The sequence below is a fragment of the Periophthalmus magnuspinnatus genome, chromosome 3 (assembly GCF_009829125.3).
Source record: "Periophthalmus magnuspinnatus isolate fPerMag1 chromosome 3, fPerMag1.2.pri, whole genome shotgun sequence".
Classification (NCBI taxonomy): Eukaryota; Metazoa; Chordata; class Actinopteri; order Gobiiformes; family Gobiidae; genus Periophthalmus; species Periophthalmus magnuspinnatus.
The window spans coordinates 22,738,899-22,763,300 of record NC_047128.1 but is presented as its reverse complement, the minus strand read 5'-3'; the positions used below and the strand labels follow the sequence as shown (position 1 = coordinate 22,763,300).

Genomic DNA, 24,402 nt, shown 5'->3' with positions numbered 1-24,402 from the left:
ATTAAGATCATTTAAATCCAATTAACCCTGGTTCCACCACACATTTGTCAGCAGCGTATATGGTTTACTCTTGTCTTAGTTTAGCACCCGGACTAGCATGACAACTGCTAGCCCTATATTAGCCTTTGTCCCTCATCAAAGCCTTATTTGCCCTTGCGCACATCTCGGTTCATTTGTGGCTTATATTTGCGCTCAACAGTTGGTTGAACTTTTGCTAACGCCAAAGGTTGCATTCACATAACATAAGCACATACCGAAAATACAATAAATACAACAAAAAAAAAAATATCTCTTGCTCTGAATGCCTGCCCGGTGGGTATACAAATGAATTCAAGAAACAATAAAAACAACCACGAAGGTGCCAAAGAACAACTGCAGTCTTGTCCGCTAATGAATTGTTTTGTCCAGGCAAACAAATTAAGCTTTAAAAAGAACTGGGACCATTGTTAAAGTTCTGAGGTGCGTTTAAGACTTGCACACGCACACATCGCATACTTCTGGAGGGGGAGAGAATACACAGAGAGCAGCCTGGAGGTCCATAACAGTGTCGTGCTGCCTTAATGAGCCGCTCGGCCTGCCCATGGTTCACTTCCCACCGGGAGGGCAGACTCGGGCTCCCGTACCCCCTGCATGACCCGTGCACGCTGGCTAACACGCTCACAATAACACAACGGCAAACACACAAACAGATGAGGCATATACAGCTAATTTGCAAGGGTTTGATAGCATGTTTTGATGTTATAGTTTGTCATAAAATTGAACTATCCTATTATTATCCTACGGTTATGGTTGAGATTAGAGGGCTGGATGTTGAGTGACGAGAAATGTAAACAGGCAAAGATGGGTAAATTTGGGACGCTCAAGCAGCCTATAAGATCTTTTAATGGACTTTTCACACCAAATGCAATTAACCTATTTTGCCAAGTACCACTAGATTTAAAACAGGACACTAAAAGGTCTAAATTAGGTCTAAAATAAGACTACAGTAGAACTATACTGTTGTAAAAAAGGACTAAAGGAGAACAAAAATGTGGGTTAAATTGCTTCCGCAAATATTTGACCTGCAGTGGAACCCGTACCACAGTTTGAGAAACACTGATGTAGGTGATAGGATCAGGGGAGAGAAAGATGGAAAATACACAAGCAGATAGATAGAACAGGACATGGGAACAGAGTGGCTGAGGTGGCTGGTGGTTAGTTGCTGCAGAGATGGAAATGACTTAAGAGGTGGTTCAGGAGTTGGAAAATGTGTGTTCCTTGTTGAATTGGAGAATACATTATCCCATATTAAACTATACGCAACTGGGAAGGGGCTGTATCACGGAGGGCATCTGGGGTAAAACATATAATGGAAAATGATTATGCAACCATCCATTGCATTTCAGGGTAAAGGTTCACGATTAATCAAATTTGAATCCAAGCAAAAGATCCACAGCCAATCCTCTGTCAGTAAAAGCATGTGATCTGGAGCATATTTCAGACTTAGGAGGAAGAAAATTTACATTTTTCAGTATTAAATGGCACTGAAAAAAGCATGTATTGCTTAGGAAAACATGATAGAACGCCAAGATCATGTGTTTTTAAAGCGAACATAACAGTGAATACCATAACAGTTATACATTTTTTATTACTTCACGGTAAATAATTTATAGGGGCTAATCATAAACTGTTAATATAAATGGACATAGGTAACGTGCAGGCTGCCACAACTCAAATAAGAAGTGATCACAGGCGCGCTGCTGGTTCCATCAACTGGCTCTAATTCACTTTACCTTGAAAAATTGTCACCCATCTCTCTGTAACTGCTGCAGTGAGCCTTGTCATTTAGGTCTGAAAATGTATGTATTAACCCGCTCTACATGATCCTGGTATTTTTATTCCTCTATCGAGTCTGTAAATCAAGATTTGAACATTAATAACAGACAAATCAGGCGCCTTATTTCCCCAGCGTTGCTAAGAGCCCACTTCGTGCTAAACCAGCGGTGTGGATGGGAGAGATCGTTACCTTCAACAGCTTCGCTCTAGATTGGCTCTTTGGTTGCTATGATACTTGTGATTGGATTTCCAAACTCAGCTCCAAAGCTAGCCTTGGAGTTGGAATGCTATGGGTGGCATCGCACTCACTTAGTCCACCTCTTTAGACAGTCTATGGGGCTAATCTACAATAAAAAGTTAAAAGATCTTGCATAAAGGCTGAAAATGGGGTTCCATATGCTGCTTGCTACCTGCTTCATGATGGAAGTTGCTTTTTCTGTCTTCTTAAAAGTATAATTAAAAGTGAAGAGACATCACTACGCAGCATCATAGTTAAGACAGCAGTCAAAACATGTCAAAGGGAAACGGAAATATTACTAACTATTTTTTTCTTTTCAATTTTTTACAGCCAAAAATAGAAAACCAGTCCAGACTAAAAAACTCCTGTGGATCATTCCTGCTTCATCATTTACAAGTAGAGCTCCCATTCTGTTCTAGTGACTTTCTTGAGCACATGTGTCAAGGAACAGGGAGTGCCTTAATGGCTTCACATTGTACCGAGTGCATGGTCTGATCCCATATTCATTCACACTATCAGCGCAGGTCGCTGGCCCCCATCTGCAGACAATTCCCCAAACATTAGCGGACAGCGTGAGGAAATGGGAGGTGAGCGGAGCACTAGACACAGGTTGGGTTGTCTGTGTGAGGGGAAATGACATGGCAGGAAGCAGATGGACGGGACTTATGAACATAGCGCAGCTGGTGGTTCCACTGTATGGGGTTGTTAGACACTATGCGGTAATGGCTTGAGTATTAAAGCGGAAATGAAAAGAATTAAAAGTACTGCATAACCTGAGATTGAACTATGTTGAATATTTGTTGACATAATTATTGTTGCATAACAGGTGATGAATTTAAAACCCATCACGGCATATTCTGAAAAAGTAGGTTGTCCATCGCTATCTGTTAGAAGAGAACAACACTGTATAAAATATATTTATAAGGGAATACTTGATAGATTTCCTGAATATCTCACTTGCTTCTTGAACTTTGATATGAGAACTTTTAATACAAGATCTCATGGTTGTCTAAGTCTACAAACTGGCTGCACTGGAACTGAAATGGGAAATAAAGCTTTTGGTTGTTTTTCTTCCCAAAAATGGAATACATTTCGAGGACATGCAAAACTGGATACACTGGTGCCACAAATGCTCTTTAAAGAGTCCCTAAATGCCAGTTTTACTGATTAACTGTGTAAATGAGTCTAATTAGAGTTATAATCACATCCGTGGCCTTATTTTGACATTTTAGGACATATTTGTTATCTGGTGACAAACACTTATAATCACACCTGCACCTGTTTTAAATGGTCTTATGTAACTATTTGTTTTGTTTGGGGTATCCATGAAAAGGAGAGTCTGAACGCTCTCACTGGGCTCTTCCTGTATAAACAAAGATAAATGAAAAAAAGAAAAAAGAAAAAGTACATTAATTCAAGAGTATCCCATAGTAGCATACGGTTTGAGGTTTTCAGCTACTCACATGGGATAAGTTAAATACATCTAATTTCGCCTCCAAAAGAGGCAAGGCAAGGCAAGTTTATTTGTATAGCACAATTCGTACACAAGGTAATTCAAAGTGCTTTACAGAATAAGAATGAAATTTAAATCACACAAATCAAAACAGAAATAATCACCCAATCTGCAACTCTCTCACCCACTCGTTTGTTAAAAACTCTCTCTTGCACTCTTTAAACACTGTCTTGCTCAGTTTAAGAACTTTCCCATTACTTTACAAAACTTTCCTGTCACTTCTCAAATACTTTCCTGTCACTTTACTATGTCTAATAAAAGTCTGTCAGTCCATGTTTCTTTTGTCATCATAAAATTACCATTAAAGGAGAAGAGTGCAGAATAAAAACCTTTCAGTCGTATGCACAGCTAAACAAGACCGTTTTGAGCCTGGATTTAAACATTGTCAAAGGAGAGGCCTGTCTCACATCTTCAGGAAGACTGTTCCAAGTTTTAGCTGCATAAAACTGAAACGTTGATTCCCCATGTTTAGTCCTGACCCTGGGCACCAGCAGGAGGCCGTCCCTGAAGTCCTCAAAATGCGAGATGGTTCATATGGCACTAACATGTCGGAGATATACTTTGGACCTAGGCCATGGAGAGACTTGTACACAAGCAGAGCTGCTTTAAAGTCTATTCTTTGAGCTACAGGAAGCCAGTGCAGAGACCTGAGCACAGGACTTATGTGCTTGCACTTCCTGGTTCTAGTCAGGACCCGAGCAGCAGCATTCTGGATGTACTGCAGCTGTGTTAAGGCTCGTTTGGAGAGGCCAGTGAGCAGGCCGTTACAGTAGTCTAACCTACTGGAGACAAATGCATGGATAAGTTTCTCTAAGTCTGGCTTTGACAGTATACCTTTGATTTTTGCAATGTTTTTTAGGTGGTAAAAAGCTGCAGATGTTATTGATTTGATGTGGCTGTTAAAGTTCAAGTCTGAGTCCAATATTACCCCTAGATTTCTAGCCTGATTTGAAGGTTTTAGAGAGAGAGACTGGAGGTGACTGCTGACACTTTCTCTATGTTTCTGTGGGCCAAAGATGATGACTTCAGTCTTGTCTGAGTTTAGCAGAAGAAAGTTGTTTTGCATCCACACACTGATCTGTTGGATGCAGTGGCAGAGTGAATCCACTGATCCATATTCACCTGCTGCCAGTGAGATCTGAGTGTCATCTGCATAGTTGTGGGAAGACACATTATTGCTGCGTATTAACTGGCCTAACGGCAGCATGTAGACTTGAACAGCAGGAGTCCCAGGATTGAACCCTGGGGTACCCCACAGGTCAGGGACATTTTATCTGATATACATTTTCCAATTTCAAGTACTCCCTGTTTTCTAAATAGGACTTAAACCAGTTTAGTGCAGTACCAGAGATGCCCACCCAGTCCCCTAGTCTCTGTAAGAGAATCTCATGATCCACAGTGTCAAAGGCACTTTGACAGGACAGGACTTTGCCTGCATCAGTCTTCAGGCGGATGTCATTTGTCACCTTGATAAGAGCAGTCTCAGTGCTATGGTGGGGTCTAAAACCTGATTGGAAAACATCAAAGGAGTTGTTCATTTCGAGGAAGTTAATAAGCTGTTGGTAAACAACTTTTTCGAGGACTTTGCCTAAAAACTGCAGATTTGAGATCGGTCGATAATTGTTCAATATTGTGGTATCAAGACTGCTCTTCTTTAGGAGAGGCTTAATAACTGCAGTTTTCAAAGCACTTGGGAATGTTCCAGATTGAAGTGACATATTAACTATGTGAGTGAGTGGTGATAGCAAACTGTTGAGCACAGACTTTAGAAGTTTAGTGGGTAACACATTGAGGCAGCATGATAAACTCAGAGCTGACTCACTTTGCACCTGTAACTGACAAAACTGTCCAAGAGATTGTCACCAGTCTAAGTGTCTAGGTGGGTGCTGAGGTGTTATTTGCTTTGTGGAATTTATGGCATTTTTAATGCCCTGAAACTTGTCATTAAAGAATACTGCAAACTCATTGCACTTAGATGTGGAAATTAGTTCTAACGGCAGTGGAGCTGGGGGGTTTGTTAATCTGTTTACCATTGCAAAAAGGACACGAGAGTTGTTACTACAACTTCCAATAATGTCAGAAAAATACCTTTGCCTTGTTCTACATAAACTGTGGTTGTACATGTGAATCTTTTCTCTGTAAATCTCATAATGAACCTGGAGCTTTGACTTGCGCCATTCCCGCTCGGCCCTCCAGCACTCCCTTTTCTGTGCCCTGACTGAGTCATCATTCCTCCATGGCGCTTTCTGCTTATCTTTAACCATTTTAACCTTCATTGGGGCAATGGTGTCCAGAACATTCAAAACACTCAAAGTTACAGAGTTCAAGAAATCATCAACATTAGAACATGAGGCATTTTCAAAGTGTATCATTTCCATGAACAGTGCACTTGTGTTATCATTTATGTGTCTCCTTTGAACAACTGCAGGACCAGCCGCTGGTTTGGGAATAACAGACTGGTCAAAGAAGACACAGAAATGATCAGACAGAGCAACATCCACCACATTGACATTTGAAATATTTACTCCTTTTGTAATGAGCAGGTCCAGAGTGTGTCCTCTGTTGTGGGTGGGCTCGCTGACATGCTGAGTCAGACCAAAGGTTTCAAGGACAGAACTGAGCTCTTTAGCGTTTCTGTCAAACACATTATCCACATGTACATTAAAATCACCTGTAATGACTAAACCATCGAAGTCTGTGCATATGACTGAAAGCATCTCAGTAAAATCATCAATAAAACTCAGTGCTGGGGAGGTTTGTATATGACTAAGAAGAGTATGGAGGGAGATTGTTTTAGCTCCATTTTGAATGAAACATACTCAAAAGATGAAAACACCCCAAATGACAATCTGTGAGTAACTAAATTATCTCTAAAAAATGCACACACATTTCCACCCTTTTTGTTTACTCGTGTTTCAGATTCAAATTTGAAGTTGGGTGGAGTTGATTCCACTAAAATGGCATTACCTGTGTTTTTGTCAAGCCATGTTTTGGTTATAAACATAAAGTCAAGACTAAAAGAAGAAATAAAATCATTAATTAAAAAGGACTTGTTACGTAAAGATCTGACATTGAGCACAGCAAGTTTCAGGTTAGTTTCAGTAGGACTGGATGTTATCGTCTTACAGGGAATGTGAACTAAATGTCTCTGATTGGACAGTCTAACTGTCCTTCTGCTAATCAGTCTACGTGGTGTAACTGTAGATATAGCTCCATCACAGGGCCTCAGCCTGATATTATTTTTTATCATGACTGTATGTCCTGAGACAGCAGAGGCCTTGTGTGTCCTAGCTCTTGTTGATAACAGCTCTGGGGGAGGGCAGGGAAGGGCGGGCAGGGGGGAGTTTGGGTGAGGGACCAGGTGAGAGAGCAGGGGGGAGTTTGGGTAAGGGTGAGGGACCAGGTGAGGGCCGAGGAGGCGGAGCAGGGGGGAGTTTGGGTGAAAGACGAGGGGGGATAGGTGGGTACGGGGAAGAGTTCAGCATGCCAGAACTCTTGATCGCTCTATATTAGGTGTGAGGGGAGCCATTTTAATTCCTGATCTGATGAGACTTTCTAGATGGTCAGGAAGGGCCATAGGTGAAGGTGGGGAGGAGAAGGAGAGTGAGGAGTCCCTAGAGGGAGTAGATGTAGCAAAGGAGACCCAGGGCTGGTGTCAACTGCACCCACGTGCACAATCAGCTGTTTAGCTCCTTGGTATGTTGACAAAACTTTTGGGAGGAGTTTTGTAATCTCAGAGACAGTGTGACTGGGGTACGAGCAAGTTTGGATTCCTCTGTGAGTCACATCTCTGATAGCACCGTCTCCTAGCAGCAGCTGACCTTGATGTTTGGCACAGACCGCCTGTCTGCCGCCGCTCTTTTGCCAACTTCATTGCTCTTGTTTTGCGACAAAAATCCATTTTCCGTTTGTATATTAACATCAACATCAGTTCCGTGACAGTGGTAAAAATCTGTTTGTAAGCTGTATTTTGGGTGAAAATAAGAGCTAATCAATTCTCAAGAAGGAACTGATCTGATGCAACTGACTTTTTAATGCGCAAAGGGGACGAATTTGGACTCAGTAATACCTAACCACAGTTTACTACAGAGGAGTTTAGTCTTGTATTGTTATAAACAGCTGACAGGTTGTATCTTAATAAAAAAGACCTCTGTATATGTTTTGGGAGCTAAAGTAATAATTTCTAATGATCTTATCTGTTTAGGGTTTCTGGTGAACCCGTTGCAGAGATCAATATTTTTTGAAGCCAGATGCCCTGGAGTGAGCAATATGGACGTGTCTTGCCCAATGACACAGAAACTGTACACAATATAACAACTATACCGCTTGCATGGCCAGCCAAGAACACACTCTTCTAAAATACTTTACAAAGATGTGTAGTGTGGACAGCTATCCCTCAGTTCAGATGGGATTGACTGACAGGTGTATTAGCAGGGATCAGTCTGTATCAACACAAACATGGCTTTTTATGGGGGAAAAAAATACACAGAGGACAGAAAAAATGTGGATTTCCACTGAATCACTAAATGCTGTTCATCTGTGCTAAGAGGAGATTTTATTCTCAATTGGAGGTGTCCAAAATTTTCATTGAGGGCCATAAAATAAATATATACATGAAGCAGAGGGCCACAGACTAGTGGTACAAGCAGTAAGTAATTCAAATATACGCATTTAGCAGAGGTTTGATGGAGCCGGCACACAAGGCTTAGAACCTAAATGTAGGGTTTGTTTCACACCAAAAAGTTCGAGAGGTTATGATGGTGGATTTTCTAAACTTGGAGTAAAAAGTACTGCTCAAGGTTATTTGGGACAATTCATCATGAAGTCTGAGGACCAACAAAGCTCTGAGGGCTGCATTTAGCCCCTAGACCATAGTTTGGGCATAACTGGTCTACATGGTACATGAACAATCAGCCCCTCTGAAATAAACAAATCTGACTGGATGCCTCTATCTGAGTTTGGCCTGAGATGCAGAGGAGGTGGTGGCCAGAGATCTTCCAGGGTGGAACGAGACAATTCCCACAAGACAAGAATATGAGATATGAGATTAGATCAACGAAACCAGGAGAGATTGTGGTCCAGTTCGTAATTTTGGCCTACAATTTTTTTATATATTTTTTTGTTGTCATGTTACTACTGCTTCCCAAGCTTCTTAAGTGTAACTCGCCAGTACTTAACCCCTTTTTTATTGTTTTGTCTATGTCAGGGCCCTGTCTTGGCTACCCTGTTGTGGCCGTGTATTTCATTGTTTTGGTCTGTGCAGGTGGAGCTGGGGAATCACTCTGGCCGTGCATGTGTCAAGGGCCTGACAGACAGCACCTGCATAGGAACCGCCTACAGCCACTAGTTTGTTCAGGCTCACTCCACTTCCAGTTCTGCACCTGTGCGGCCGCACCATTTATTTTCTCTAATTTAAAATCGCACCCTATAACACACACTCAGACTATCACACACGCACCTACACTCTGACATTTACACACCTCATTAAACTACCTTAAAGTATTCATTAATTTTCTAAACAAATACTAATTTTGTCCTTTGAGGTCTTGTGGCACGTGATCCTCCCCCATTCCCAGTAATAACAACAATAGTTTGATTATTTGCAGATGTAATAATTAGTCTGTATTTGTTTTCGTTTAACACTATGCCTCTTTGAAACTTCTGCATTAAAACCAAATATTCTTGTTTGTCTTGTCTCTTTGATGGTGCTTGCGTTGCGCTGTGTGTGTTGGGGCGTACCTGTCTGGTCCTCTCCCGCAGGTCTTTATCTTCATAATGGGGGTGGTTGGTGAGCACTCTGCCTGTGCACAGCTTGATGCCTGCGAGTAACTGCATGCTCCCGGCAAACACAGCCCGCCTCGGAGTCTTCGTGCTGTCCACAGAGAAGGGAGAGAGAGAGGGAGGATTACTTCTAGTGAATTATAATGCATAAAAAGGCCATATTATTAGATACACTTGTTCTAATGTTGCATAAGACTGCATTTAATTTAACTTAGGACATCGTAGAGTGGAAATTATGACAAAAATAATGTATTCTTAGAAGATGTAGGTCTCTTCACAGTTCTTACTTTAACAGCCACATCAAATCAATACAATTTTTCAGCTTTTTACCTTCTAAAAAACAAAAATCAAGGGTATACTGTCAAAACCAGACTTGAAGAGACTTATGCGTGCATTTGTCTCCAGTGGGTTAGACTACTGTAATGTCCTGCTCACTGGCCTTTCCAAACGAGCCTTAAGACAGCTGCAGTACATCCATCTGCTCAGGTCCTGAATAGAACCAGGAAGTATGAGCATAAGTTTGTGCTCAGGTCTCTGCACTGGCCCCTGTGGCTCAGAGAATAGACTTTAAAGCAGCTCAGTTTGTGAACAAGTCTCTCCATGGCCCAACACCAAAGTACATCTCCAACATGTTAGGGCCATATGAACCATCTCGGACTTGTATTGTGACTTTCTCATTCTGTAAAACACTTTGAATTACTTTGTGCATGAATTGTGCTATACAAATAAACTTGCCTTGCAAGGCCTTATTTTCTCTTCAAGGTACCTAAAGCTTCTTCAGAGTTTGTTCAATGAGCCCACACTAGCGATTGACTGATGTGCTTTTTTTTTTCATGGCGAATTCTGATAATTTTTTCTTTTGATTCAGATTGTAACAAACTTATTTAGAACCTGATTTAACAATAAACCCACAAGAGACACACTAAATCACATTTGGTGCTGTGTCCTTTGTGTCCTTTGAAACTACAGTGTTTGAAATAAAGTCAAATGGTTTTCCCTATAGTGAGGTGATCAGACAAACCGACAACGTATCAACAACAAATGTTGAAGATTTAATACAGATAGCTACCCTAAAATGTGCAAATATCGGCTCAATATATTAGCACATTGATATATCTGTCTCTAGTCCACACAATAATGTGATCAGTTAAATCTGCCTGTCCCTCACTTGGCGCGATGGGGATTCACTCACTGAGGCTTTTCAGTGACAGCACCAGTTACCATGGTAACACATTACAGACAATAGGAAAACAACCTGAGAAGTTTTAAATGGTCCTCAAACTGAAGAAAAAATACAAAATTAATGTAAAACAATAAACAAACATTTTCAGGAGCCAGTGATGAACACGAACGTGACTGTGATTATTTAAGAGGGGACTTGTTTCAACAGCACATATCCATACAATTCCAACTGAATCCGTTTTTTCTGGTCAGATTGAGGTTCAGACAGAGCAGTGCCTCTAGTTAGCCATCTTATCATTATGACTACTAGCTAAAGATTTGACTTTGGCAAAGACAAAATTGTAATGCTAAGAGTAGTCAAAGAAGGACATTTTAATCCAACTATCACGGTGGTCAAAGCTCATTTACTGGTGACAAACTGTTGGTATGACCATTTATCATCTTATTAAGTCTGTGTATGGTTAACCACAGAATACTTTATTCATCATATAAACTTGCATTGATAAAGTTATGAATGAAGAAAATCACTACTACAACTGCAATCAAACTGGACTGTATGAAGTATATTTTAGTTATCAAAAAGTTAGATTGAGTTTTAAAACTATTTCATTCATGTGCTCACTGCATGAACCAAGATAACTGAGAGATATTGATGAATGTTTCAAGGATAGTGTAGTTACCTGTATCAGAAAAAAATAAAAAATTCTTTGGTCAGAGAAATCCCATCACATATGCTAAGACATTTTCACATGTTAAAATACTATAAAATACTGAAACATGTAGTATGGTATTTGACATCTGTGGGTAATACTGAAATAAATTTACTCAGAACTACTTTTCAAACATCATTTCTAGTCCAATTATACTATTTTTCCACATTGGAGCAGTACGCTTCCTTGAGTAAAAGTTTTGGTTACTCTTTCCACAGACCAAAGGTTAATGTTGAGAATATAAAATGATGCTAACATTTGTGTTTCACGCACCCCTCCTTCAGATATATAGTTTAGTTTTTGCAGTTTATCCTTTAAAAATATGTTTTATGTATTTTTTTATGGCTCTGTCCTTCAAATTTAATTAACGTCTAATTATAAAGCAGATGTTACAACCAAACTCTTACTTGAATTATGCTAGATGGGTTCAACTACTCATTTCACTAAAACATCATTAGCATCATTATACTTAAGAATTTACAAAAACTCTGGTCTAGTTCCCCCCCCCCGAGTTTTACAGAACTGTTACCTAGCAACCATAATGTTAAGAAGGGCCAGAACTTTTCTAAACTGCACAATAGTTATGATTGGACTAATAAAAACAAATTACACAGTTATTTTGTTAAATGAATGTTAATCTCTCCGAAAAATGCTCTTAAATTCCTCCCGGATTTTGGATGGATTTTTCCGTGTTGATGACATGGGCAGAGGTATCCCATTTTAGACTCACCGCTACTTCCTGCATTTCTACTTTTTACAACTAATGGTACTGTTACTTTCTACTACTTTACTACTTCAGGCTACTCTCACAACCGCTTGTATTTTCCCTTGATAAGTCAGGTTAATTTAGCATATCCTGACCTCCATTAGATGCATTCCCTTTCATAAGCACACACCCACACTTTTGCCCTCTTCATGGGCTGTTAACCTATTGAGAGCCATTTCTATCTGAGCCAACACATAAAACATGGCTGTAATTCTGGGAACACTTGAACGTAAATAACTTGTGAGTTTTACTACACAAGAGATTTCTGAAGTTAAATAAATTGTAGCTACATGTCTGGATAAAACTCAGAAGTCCTGGAGTGTTACTTAGCTGAAGCCGTACCAAATACTCCATACAAAGTGATTTTCAATTTTCAATGAAATGTTGATTCAATAAAACAACAAAAAAATGCTTGGATTGCTAAAAAATCTATCTGTACTTCAGCCTGACCTTACTGTACTGTAGAGTTACTGTCTGTGGGTTGAAAAAGATGAACTACAGCATTGGCTTCACCTGTGAATATAAATACAGAAGAATATAACAACGTTAAAGTGCTGTGTCAATACTGAGGTCAAGAAAGGTCAACAAATGAATGCAGAGAAATAGCGAACTACTTTTTGATGCTAAGAATGCAAGAGTGGAAGCAGCTGGATACCTTTGCTGCAGTCAATAGAAAACATCTTTAAAAGGGATACAAATATGTTTATTTCCGGGTTGGATTTCCAAAGTGTAAACATGAACTGGTAAGTCGTATAAGTGATAGTATGCGTATCCAGTAGAAGAAGCTACAGTTGAGTAAGTAGTGAGTGTGAAACTGGCAAAAGCCCTCAAAACTTTTCAGTATCTATATGATCTGAACATATGAGACCTGAACTGCGCTCACAAGACCTCAACCACACAGGAATTGTTTTACAGAAGTATTAGGAAACCATATTTAACTAAAAAGGAAAATTAAACTCCCAAATCTATCCGAATCCATGCCTTATACTTTTTACTGATGTCCCATAAAAAAAAAAAAAAAATCGTCATATAATCAAAATAAAATATTAGTCAATAATACACATTTTGGTAGACTAAAACACTATATATTGTCTAAATAATAGATTTTCAGACAGTGTGCCAGGTAACACTAGTAGGCCTTGAGGTACTATCAGATGTGCCTTGGAAAAAAAAAAGAAAAGAATAAAAATCATGGATTAAGTGTCTTGCCCAAGGACACAATGAAAGCATTCATCTGTGGGAGCTAGAATTGCACCGCCAACCTTCAGATCACTGGACAAACACTGAGCTACTGTCACCCCTGGCATAGACAACGTTTGCTATATTAAGCTATATACATTTTATTTTCTAAAACATGTGCTTTTAGCCGCAGAAACTTTTCAACCACAAATGTGTGCTGTGACCACAGACTGTATAAAGAAGTGGACAAAGTGAATGCAACGTCACCCATAGCTTTCAGCTCCGGTCAAATGATGTTCACCGAGGCTCGTGGTCATAGGGGCGAATTTGGAGCTAAGCTCCATGTTTGGAATTCCAACCACAAGTATCATAGCAACCAAAGAGCAAATCCACAGAGGCTGTTGAAGGTAATGGCTCTTCCCATCCGCTGGTTTGACAGGGAACAGATGCTTAGCAATGCTGCCAATCACACCTGTAGCTAACGCTAGCAAGAGCAACCTCGGGGAAAGAAGGTACTTATGTAAAGTGAAAGTGAGTCGATGGAGGTGGAAGCGCAGCCATGATCACCCCCTATTTGGAACGCAGAGGCTTGCAGGATAGCTATGTCCATTTATACATACAGTCTATGACTGTGACTTAAAGCAGGTTGAAAAAACATTGGACTAAATGGTAGTTACAGAAAAAGCTGGTAATAGTTGTTGTAACATTAGTAGCAGAGCAAAAGCAGGAGTAATACAAGCACAAACCAGAAATATTAATAGTGAACTTTTACCTGTACTTGGTAATAATTAGAAAAAAAACCTACATTCTCAACACCACTGGGACAAGAAAATACTAAAACTCAACACACACTTTACACCGACCTGCTGTGTCTCTATGGCACATTAACAACAAGCTACGCCATCCAATCATATGCATGAAAATTTCCATATGCTCCAATGACCATGCCTGTGTAGATCTATCCCCTTAGGTTACCACTACACGTTCTTATATACATGCATTAAAGCCGCATGTTTGAGCTAGTGCCTTGGCCTTTCGACCCAGAGGAGGCGTCAGGTCAATTCTCTCTTGCCCTCCTTAGGCGCGTCTTAAATCACTCACTGCATCCCTCCATCCAAACTGATTTACATTTAATTTGGTCTGCTCATATATAAATGCCAGGGGGTACTGGTAATGCAGCCCTCTGACATTATAAAAATGAATTAATGACGTTAACAGTCAGACGAGGCCATGGAAGACTCATGGGTAGGATCTTGGTTGTTGCATTGGGTAGAGTTGGTGGCTCAGTAGGTTCAGGTTCTTCAGTAGCACAATTAAATAAAGAGTAAATAACCAAGACAGTGAACATTAGAGGAACTGTGTGTTGTACAAAATGAGGGATTTTAACTTGCATACACTATCCTATCCTATGTGGCAATGGTAAAAATACTGTTGATTTCTTCCTTTACTAATCTACTGTGGAGTGAGTGGCGTTGATTATGGTGGAGACTGATTTTACACATTACAATCTCTGTCGTTTTGTATTATCTGGCAAAAAATGTATATAAAAAATTAACAAATAAATACATTTGAAAATAACAATATACATTTTATAATAGTTATTGAGGGGAAAAATAATTAAAAAGGGGTACAATTATAGACCATATATATAAGTGGCTATAGCTTGCCCACTAGCAGTTGCATTTCAAATAGGAAGTGAGAATGGGCGCGATTCGACTCGATTGTCACCCTGCTCTCTGTAACTGCTGCTGTGAGCCTCATCATTCTGACCTTAAAATGTTTGTATAAACACTCTACAAGATCCTGGTGTTTTTTTTTTTTTTTGCCGTTTCGTCCATAAATAATTATATGAACATTAATAACAGACCAATGAGCTGCCCTCTTTCCCCGAGGATGCTCCCTCTAGTGTTAGCAACAGGTTGACTGACAGTGTTGCTAAGCCCCCGTCCCGTGCTAAAGTGGTGTGGGCTCCTGATTGGAAGGAACTCGGCTCAAGCTGCTAGCCTCGATTAGCTTCATTTAGCTGAAGCCGAATGCTGTGGGTGACATAAGGTTCCATCAAACCACAGTCTACAGATACAATACAAGTCGTTAGGTGTAGGTTCTATTCTCTATTCTCTCTGGAGATGTAATTGTTTGGCATGGAATTTTCCAAAGAATGGCAAACCTGTCCCCAACAACACAAGCAGATCATTTAACAGGCACATATTTTAATATATAATGTAATAATGGTTACTGTTTGCATAATGTGTTTATTTTTCAATTAACTGTTATCGCAAACACTTTAAACACCCTAATTAAATACAATAAAAAGATAAGAATAACACCAACTCATAAAAATCTAGCAAAAAATGGCAGTGCTCCAAAGAGTTCAACTTGGCTGAACCTGGCAAAATTTTTATAGTTGATCAAGTGCATCTCGATAGGCTACGTATGGTACATTAAACTGCAAATCATTGAAAATACGACTTGCGACTTAAAACTACTAACGGCTGGCTAGAACGCTGCTAAAAATCTATATACTCCTATTGACTTTGTCCTTGACCAGAGTGCTGTTAAATACAGTAGCTACACTCTATTCATTTCTATTGGCAAAATCAAAAGGCAGTGCAGGCTTTATCCACCACTGGCTGAGTAGTTCTTTTTAGGCGATTATTAAAACCAAAGTGAGACAGGACCGAAAACTAAGCAGGGCCGACAGGAGCTGATGACGATGATTAATAGGTAAAAAGTGCCCTGGAGTGCTTCCATAAATGTACCAGTCTGTGGAGTTTGCACCTGAGCTTTTAGGCTTTCCTCGAAGACACTTTCTCCTCCTCTCAGGATCTCAAATGTCAAGCTTTATGATATCCAGACAATGTTTTATCATGTGGCAATTTAAAATAAGGAATAAGATTGAAAAAGATTGACAGGAAGATTATTTTAGGCGCTAAAAACACAAAATAAAAAATGGACCGTGCAACATGGCTTTGAGGTGTGTTGCATGTGATTTACAACGAGAAACTGCATGAGTTATTTCTGATGCAAAACTGATGTAAATGAGAACATACAGTGGGCACAAACGTGTGTGCTTCTGCTAAAAATAAATAAATACAAAATCTGGCTGTATCTAGTGTATGTTTAAAGATGCACTATGTAATTTTCCATCACTCGTTTGTCTCCCTAGAGATATTACTCTGACTGTAATGTTACTCAGTATGATATTAAACTAGCACAATGTTGCATTTATTCAAAAATGGGTATTGTATTGCTAAAAAACACAATTTTTACTGTGATTGGGGTGTCCTCTCCACTGATCTGACCTGTAAACTGGTCTGCTGGCATCACCCCATTTGTTTCCATCTAAGTTTAATGCCATACTGTTGAATATTTGAGGCAAAGCAATGGAGACCAGCCGGTGACAGATCCTCCACTAAAAAGTTACATAATACACCATTAATTTTTTGTTTCTTTTTGTGCAACATACATTTTTACAATATTCAAATCTAATAAAACAGCACAAATAAACATACTTTTGAATCTAACGCATAGAAAGAATTAATCATCTGTATATATTGAGATGATTTGAAGCCATATGATGTGTTGAAATGTGCTGATGTTCGTATTGCTCGGCTCCTGACTGTGGCGTCCTGCAGAGTAGCTCACTGAGGCTCTTGAAGTGAACCAAACTGCTGCCCAAGCTCTTGTATATGTTTCCACTGCAGCCTCCCCTCGTCTTTAATCACCCTCACACCACATCCTGACCAGAGGAAGAGTTCATGAGGAAAACAAACAGCATATATGTCCACAAAGAGAAAATTGTATGAGCCATCGCACCAGAATTCATATTTTTAAAAATGTGTTATACAAGTTGTAATCATGGTGCTTTTATTTTCCCCAAAAAATAAACTGTATCCGATGTTTTCCGTGTAGTTTGGCAAAATGTTTTTTGATCCAGCAGATATATTGCATAAGCTTGAGACAACTGTTGGCATTTAATTCGAAAATGTTACCCTTACAAGAATGAGGAAGTGTGATGTTAGCATGTTAGTTGTAGTTAGCATTACAGCGTTGACAAATCTCGGAAAGTTGTGAGATGTGCTTATAAAGTCATCATGGTGAATATTTAGTAAAATCATATATACCTTGAATGAAGCAAACATAAGACATTTAACAAGACAAGGAGTTGGCTGTATTTTTAGATTTACATTTGGTTAAGTTGCACTCTAACTTTTCTTGTAAGGGTTCCGCCATCTACATGTCTCCAGGAGGTTGTTGCTTTGCCTTAAATGTTCCACAGTAAGGCATTACTGGTTATTAATCATTTACAAGTCTTTAATTGGTAAAACCTCGTCCTAGCTCAGCTCACTACTAAACATCCACATCTCCAGCCGCACACTCCGACAGCTTCATTAACCAGGTCATTCCTAAAGCCTGCACAACTTTTGGCCGCTCCTCATCTCAGTTTTCTGCAGCAAGTGACTGGAACCACCTACAGCAGACTTTAAAACTTAGTTTGGTTTTTACCTCTGTCTACTTTAAAAAACTCAGTCCAGAGTATGTTACAAGATTAGTGCACAAGATTTTAACAGTTTTACATCTTTAATCGGCAAACGTTTCAGTGCCTCATATTATAACTCACCGTTTCACATTATGACTGATGTGAGAGTGTTAGTGAGTGTATTCTGTGCTGTTTTATGTTGCCTCTTGGCCAAACTGTCAAATGAGCAAATGCAAATGAGAAGGTGTGCTCAAGTGACTTAACTGGTAAAATACTGAAAAAATAAATAAAGATATTATACTTGCATTTACTCAAATACCTTAAAAACAGTCATTGTTACTGTGAGTGGTGTCTCTTCTCCACAGAACTGATAGGTAACTTGACACCATATAGTTGTCTCCATAGAGAGATTCAATTACATTCCATGTATTTTTGTAGAGCCCAAAAATCGATCAATAAAAGAAAAGCAAACTGATGATGAACACTGATGTTTAATGCCATACTGTAGAACATTCCAGGCAAAAAACAAAAAAGAGTCAACAGGTCATGCCTCCTCTAACAGAAAAGTTACATAGTGCTCCTTTAAGCAATTTTTAAAAGTAAACGTGTGGTCTATTCACTCGATTGTCCTCATTCAGCCATCTTGTTTACTAACAGTCTACTGACCTCTCGAAGTGAGCAAATAAAATCTAATCAAACCAAGAATCTGGACGATACTGGGGGGGTTTCACAGTTCATGTTTGTGACTGGTGAAAAGTGCACACTCACAGCTCCAGCTCAGAGTGAGAGGCAGCGGGACGAGCAGGCGGAGCTATTGATTTATCGGATGTCCATTTAGAGCCGAGTATCAGCCCACAGCCCGGCCACGCAGAGCTGCTATCAGGAGGAAACTAGTGAGTTATGATTGTGCACAGTCCGAACGCTGCAGCCTCTACAGGTCATTATCCACTCCACACGTCAGCTGTTTCAGTCCCTCGGCCACGCTCAGGGAGGACAGCTCATATGAGTCTGTCTAAAGTATTACGGTTGTCAAATACATCGATACCCAGATGCTAATTGATACTAAAACTGGTACATATCAATTAAACATATTTATCTTTCGGCTTCCTGTTTATAGGTGACTTTTTCCCCATTCAAAGATACAATATTTGGTTTTGAACTGTTAAAAGGTCCTCTACCAGATTTTTTTCCCCCATGTATTTGAGTAAAATATGCCTTGCCCCAGTACACATATATTGTATAAATAGCTCTTGAGGTCATAATGTCAGTTGCGTGTTGTCTGCATCTAATAAGAATGCATTTTATTGTCTGCTAATCACAAAGTGGGTGTTGGTGTCACAGCAAACCTCACCAATTTTCTCAATCATGCAGGTAAACTGAACCCAAATGCACTCAATATGAGAAACAGGTAACTCAAACATTTCAAATACAGAGCTTGAGTGTTGCTCTTGACTGATCAACAATCTAGAAAAGCCTGAATGAACAGAGGGAGTATATATAGGCTACCCTGGGCTGATTAGCAAATGAATGGCAGCTGCAGAGAAAACAGGGAGGGAGCAAAAGAAGGACCGGAACAAGCTGGAAAATGGAGCTGGACTGGGGATAAACGTGAAAACAGGCAGAACTGTGACAGCCTCTGACAGTTGTGAAATAATAAACAAGTCATTGCAGCCAATACAATTTGGAACACTACACACTGTTTAAATTTAACTCGTTTTTCATGTTTTTAAAACAGTGCATCAGGTGACAAACAAGCTAGATCTTCATCAGTCTGAAACCCATGTATAGGCTGGGTTCATGTCACAACACAACAGCCTGTATTTTAAAACTTAGCTGGAGCGCAGGTCAGAATGTGATGGTAGTATTTGCTATTTAACTGTCAGACTACAGATTTTTACCATCTCTGTAATTTCTGGGCCTATCCACATGAAACAAATACTGGCACAGTTCATCATGTTCTCTGTTAGCAGACAGTTGTCAGTTGAAAAGATTTTAATCTGATTAATACTTCAGGTTTGTGGACCTTGTCCCAAACAAATTATCATGGATTTCAACAATTGTGGATTTTCTTTCAGAAACAGTGAATCTGAGAACATGAGCACAACCTATTAAAAATGGGATAAAATTGGACCTTTCCTGAATAGTTTTGGCTGATCTTGATCTATATCAAAACTATATGTACCGACAATAACAATTTGTGTTTTTGATTTTTAATTGTTTTATCAAAATTAGCATTAAGTATCAAACCTTTTGTTTAGTATCAATATCAAGTCTGACATTTTAGCAACGTGACAACACTTTAAACTATGTTTTTTTTTCCCTCAATGGTACGTGTGTGTGTGACAGGTTTAATAAGAACTACAATATAAACTCTGATTTTTAAGAAACAAATGTCTCATTAGCATATCACAGGGGTTAAAGCAAAACCCAGAAATTAAAAAATGTACCTTTACCTAAGTAATAAATCATCAATAGGTTATTTTTTCTCCCTGTCTCTTTAACTGCTTTTAGGTGTTTTTTTAATGGATAAAAAGAAAATAAATGCATTTTTACTGTGTCTCCTCAGACCTGACCTGTACCTTCGTTTGTGTGGAATATTCCTGGCAAAGCAAAAACCTCACCAAATGTTACATAAGATGCCTCATCTAGTATAATTTCACTTGCAATTTAATAATACAGGCTATAATATATTTTATTATTACATCTTTTAGGCCTGCATTATATACTTGTCTACAAGTTGGGCTCAGCCTGTGTCCCCTCGTAGGACCCTCACACAGTTTGAGAACCAGTGGTCTAAACTCTAAACTTTCACGTAAAAACATAACAGCTCCTTGTGACAAGGAGCTTATTGCACTTTATAGAAGAAAAAAACAAAACAAAACACAACATAGGAAACATTTTTGTCCTCTGCTGGGACAGAGTTCATTTGGAACTCTTGGAGTTTAGCTCTGCGTTGTTTACTCTTCTCATCACTGTACAATGGGTCATGAATCAGGACAATGGACGCACACTGTGTGCTATTGGGAGGAGAGAGGGGAAAAAGGCATGGGGTGCCATGGACCCATGAGGTGGATTTCGGTTTAATCAAAGTGGGACTCATAGTGGGACTCATAGTGGGAGGAGGGAGCGCTCATTTACAGGGCTCTGTGAGGAGCTGTGGCACTGAGGTGGATTTAGGATCTACATGGCGCTCATAGCACACGGGCCGCTTGGAAAATGGTGGTGCTGGTGAAACATGATGGGCGGAAAGCTTGAGAGTGGTGTGCCTGAAAGCGACTAGGAATTGATTTTGGAAAGAGAGGGCTTTTTCGTTGCTGTTTGTGGGCCCCACCTAACAGTCAGTCATAAAAGCTACATATTTTCCATTTTTTTTCTAGCACATGGACTCTTTACGCTGATGGGTCCCGGGGCTTAAGCCTCAAATAAACCCATACATTAGGGGTAGCACCACGCTGCTGCCCCACAGGCTGTTTACACACTGAAAGTGGAGAGTTTAGATCCGGATCAAAGAAATACTACTTGTGTACTGTCTGAACCCAACACAAATTATTCCCTACATGTCTGGGCCCAACCTAGGCCTGTGCCGTTTGAGGTCAGTCTTCACCCTTGAAGAGCCTATATGGCAGCGGACGAATACAAAGTGTGCAGTTCGGCCCGCGCTCTCTGGACTATAGTGGACCCCTGGTGGGCGAAGACTCAAAACTCTAATGTGGACTAAAATGACAGATGGCCTGTTGGGTGCGTCCAAAATGATATACATTTTTCACATTACATATTGACGGAAATGTTTTCCTAATTTCTTCAATTGACTGACAAAAATCTGTCATAGTGCCGGAAATTTTAAGCCCTGGTATATCACCTTTGGGAAAATAATCATGTTGGGCAAGATTCTTCACAAAAGTAATTTGTTACAGTTACTCGTTACTTCTCCCCCAAAGTAACTGTGTTACTCTGTGATGAAAGTAACTATTTACCAGATCAAGTAACTATTAAATTACAAAAAAATAAATACACCTCCAGCTGCTTTTTCTAAGTAAAATAAGCTAAATTTAGGCTTATTTGTCCTACAAATCACCAAATGCACCCAGAGCCAGCGTTATACGCTTGAAAGCACCGAAAACGGACTCACAGCTGTACAGTCATAACAGAGAAGAGCAAACTACTGTCCCCTTTACACAACAGACTGTGGCCAAACAGCATTTACCAAACGCACAGATAACACAACATTACAAACACGTGCACGCCACAGGACAGCGCTGATACACACAAACCACCAAACAGATATTAAATCACCTACACTTACAGTGCGCAGCGTGAACAGAGGGCTGTGTACTATCACATCACTGACGTGTTTTTAGCGATCTGTAAACTCCGAACGCATGAGTCACTCCCGCTGTAGTGTCCCATCACAAAAAGTATTCATACAATCAACAAGAACTGCCGTATTTCCTAATGTGTGTTGAAATAGTGAGTTTTGTCAGTGCTAAACCAACGGCATGCCAAGAAAGTGTTTATACCCACACGGCGCTGCTTCTGATTGGTCAACTTTACAGTTTGTTTTAGACAATCACTGTCTTTAATCCCTCATCTCTGTTCTGTTTACTTCCCAAAACAAAGGAAAAACTTTGCAGCTCCTCTGAATGAGACGAGAGTGGAGTCTGATGTGTCACCTGCTGAGACTCACAGCAAAATAACGAGCCCTGTTACACTGTCAGCACCTATAACAGCGTCACAGCAGCGGAAAGAGTCATTAGTTAGATTACTCTACTGACACCATTATACTACATAAGACATGCTTGTCTTTATGGAGATGTTATCACTTTGCCTTGAATGTTCCACAGTATGCCATTAAACTCCTGGTACTGATTTCCAAGAAGATAAGCTGGTGACGTCACAAAAAGGTACAGGGTAGATCTGTGAAGAGGCAAGCCTGGTCACAGTACGAAAGCATGATCTTTTATTTTCTATTTTTTTGCTAACTTTATAAATGCAAAAAATAGATGCGCTTATGCCATACTGTGGAATAGTCCAGGCATAGCAATAACATCTCCATGGACAAGCAGGTTACATAGTGCACCTTTAACAGTGCCCTAAACAAATACCTTCTAATGTAGACTGATGTAACTGCAGTACTAGAAGTCTCTTAAATTATTAGTGTAAAATCCACATTGGAAGTTTGGCTTGAGGTCAAATAGTCTCACTCGCTGGAGGTTGCTTCCATTGACTGTTAGCACCGTTTTCCAATCAAACAATGACTCCCAGTAGCTTACACAGCAGTTTTAAACTAAGTAGAAGTGCAATAGTATCTGACTGATGTTAAACTATGAAAGTAGAATACAATAAGCACAACTTCAATTCTGAGGAGAGAAAAGTTGTTTTCTATTGTAGAACTTTTCCGGTGGAGAGTCTGTCACCTGCTTGTGGATGGTCCGCCACATTGCTTTGCCTGAAATTTTCCACACAAGCAGGCAAAATGAACTTAACTGAAGTTACAGGTCACATTACAGGTCAGATCTGTGGTGAGGCAGCCCAGCTCACAGTAAAAATGAATTGTATATGAGCAATAAAACACCTGTAATTGAACAAACGCAAGATAGACCAGTTTAATATCATACTGTGGAATAGTCTAAACAAAGCAATGATACTGGGGGTGGGTAATATTGCCAACAATGAATATCTCAGTGTTTTTTTTGCATTATCTAGATCATAATATCCATATCAAACGCATCAGGAATGTGCTGAAATGTGCCTGTAAATGTCTTGGTTGAGGTTCAAGTACAAAACATAAATGGACCAAAAATTTAACAATAATCGTGCCGTGTTTGGAAGATTATACTAGGCATTTCTGGTTATTTTATTACATTTTTTCTGTCAATAGTTTTAACTACAGATGGTTTGCATATAATGTTGAAATAATATACAATTTTCAATATGTATTTCTATGTAACATTATGCACTTTTAATGAATTCCTTGTTGTAAGCTCATGTTGTCATCTTTATACAAAATATCTTTATTAAACTACCTTATTACATATTAAAAAACAAGGCATCCTCAGCATTTCCAGCTACATCTCACCCTTTTTACCAGGCGTGATTAACACTCTCCCTTCAGCCAGCCTCACCACAGTCATCCCACTTTAACTACATCAGCCCTCATAAACCGTCCCTCGTTATACCACATGGCTATATCCTTTCAACATCTTTCTCTTCCGTTGAACATAGTATTGGTCACGGGAAAAATAAAGCAACACAAGTCGCCGTCTCCATCTTGACGTTTTCATCTGCAATGTAATTAGCACAGCCATGAGTGGTTTAATGCTCCTCCCTGCTCTCCAGCCCAGTGAAGGTAACTGTAGGCAGGCCCTAATCCAGGCAGCCCTAATGGGATTAACACACGCACACGCACAGACACACAAATGTATCCCCTCCAAAGCTCTCTCCAACCATTTCCACGGCATTTCTCTATCTGTCTAATTGGATTACACCAAAATGGCCCATTTCTTAAAAATCTCCATCTGGTCCACTCAACAGTTATAGGCTGATTATGATGGAAGGAGTATAATGAGTATTGAATTAGAACTAGCTTAGTACAATGGTTGTCCAGCTGAGTACCAAGACCACTTTGGTAGTTCAATGCCATTATGATTCGTATTTGGTTTCAAAAAATTGTTTTAGGCCAATTTGGAAAGATTTGGGAAGTAAACAAGCGAATAAAAGCAACCACGCATTATTAGAAGA

General features: G+C 39.6%; 1 protein-coding gene across 2 annotated transcripts in view; it reads right to left on the bottom strand.

Moving 5' to 3' along the window:
• The window catches only part of dpy19l3 (dpy-19 like C-mannosyltransferase 3), a 76,599-nt gene that overhangs the window by 10,964 nt on the left and 41,233 nt on the right, over window positions 1-24,402 (bottom strand). For both annotated transcript variants that reach the window (XM_033990892.2, XM_055230185.1), the window contains one exon: window positions 9,306-9,438. In XM_033990892.2, coding sequence (XP_033846783.1) covers window positions 9,306-9,438 — 133 coding nt within the window. The remainder of the gene's footprint in view (window positions 1-9,305; window positions 9,439-24,402) is intronic.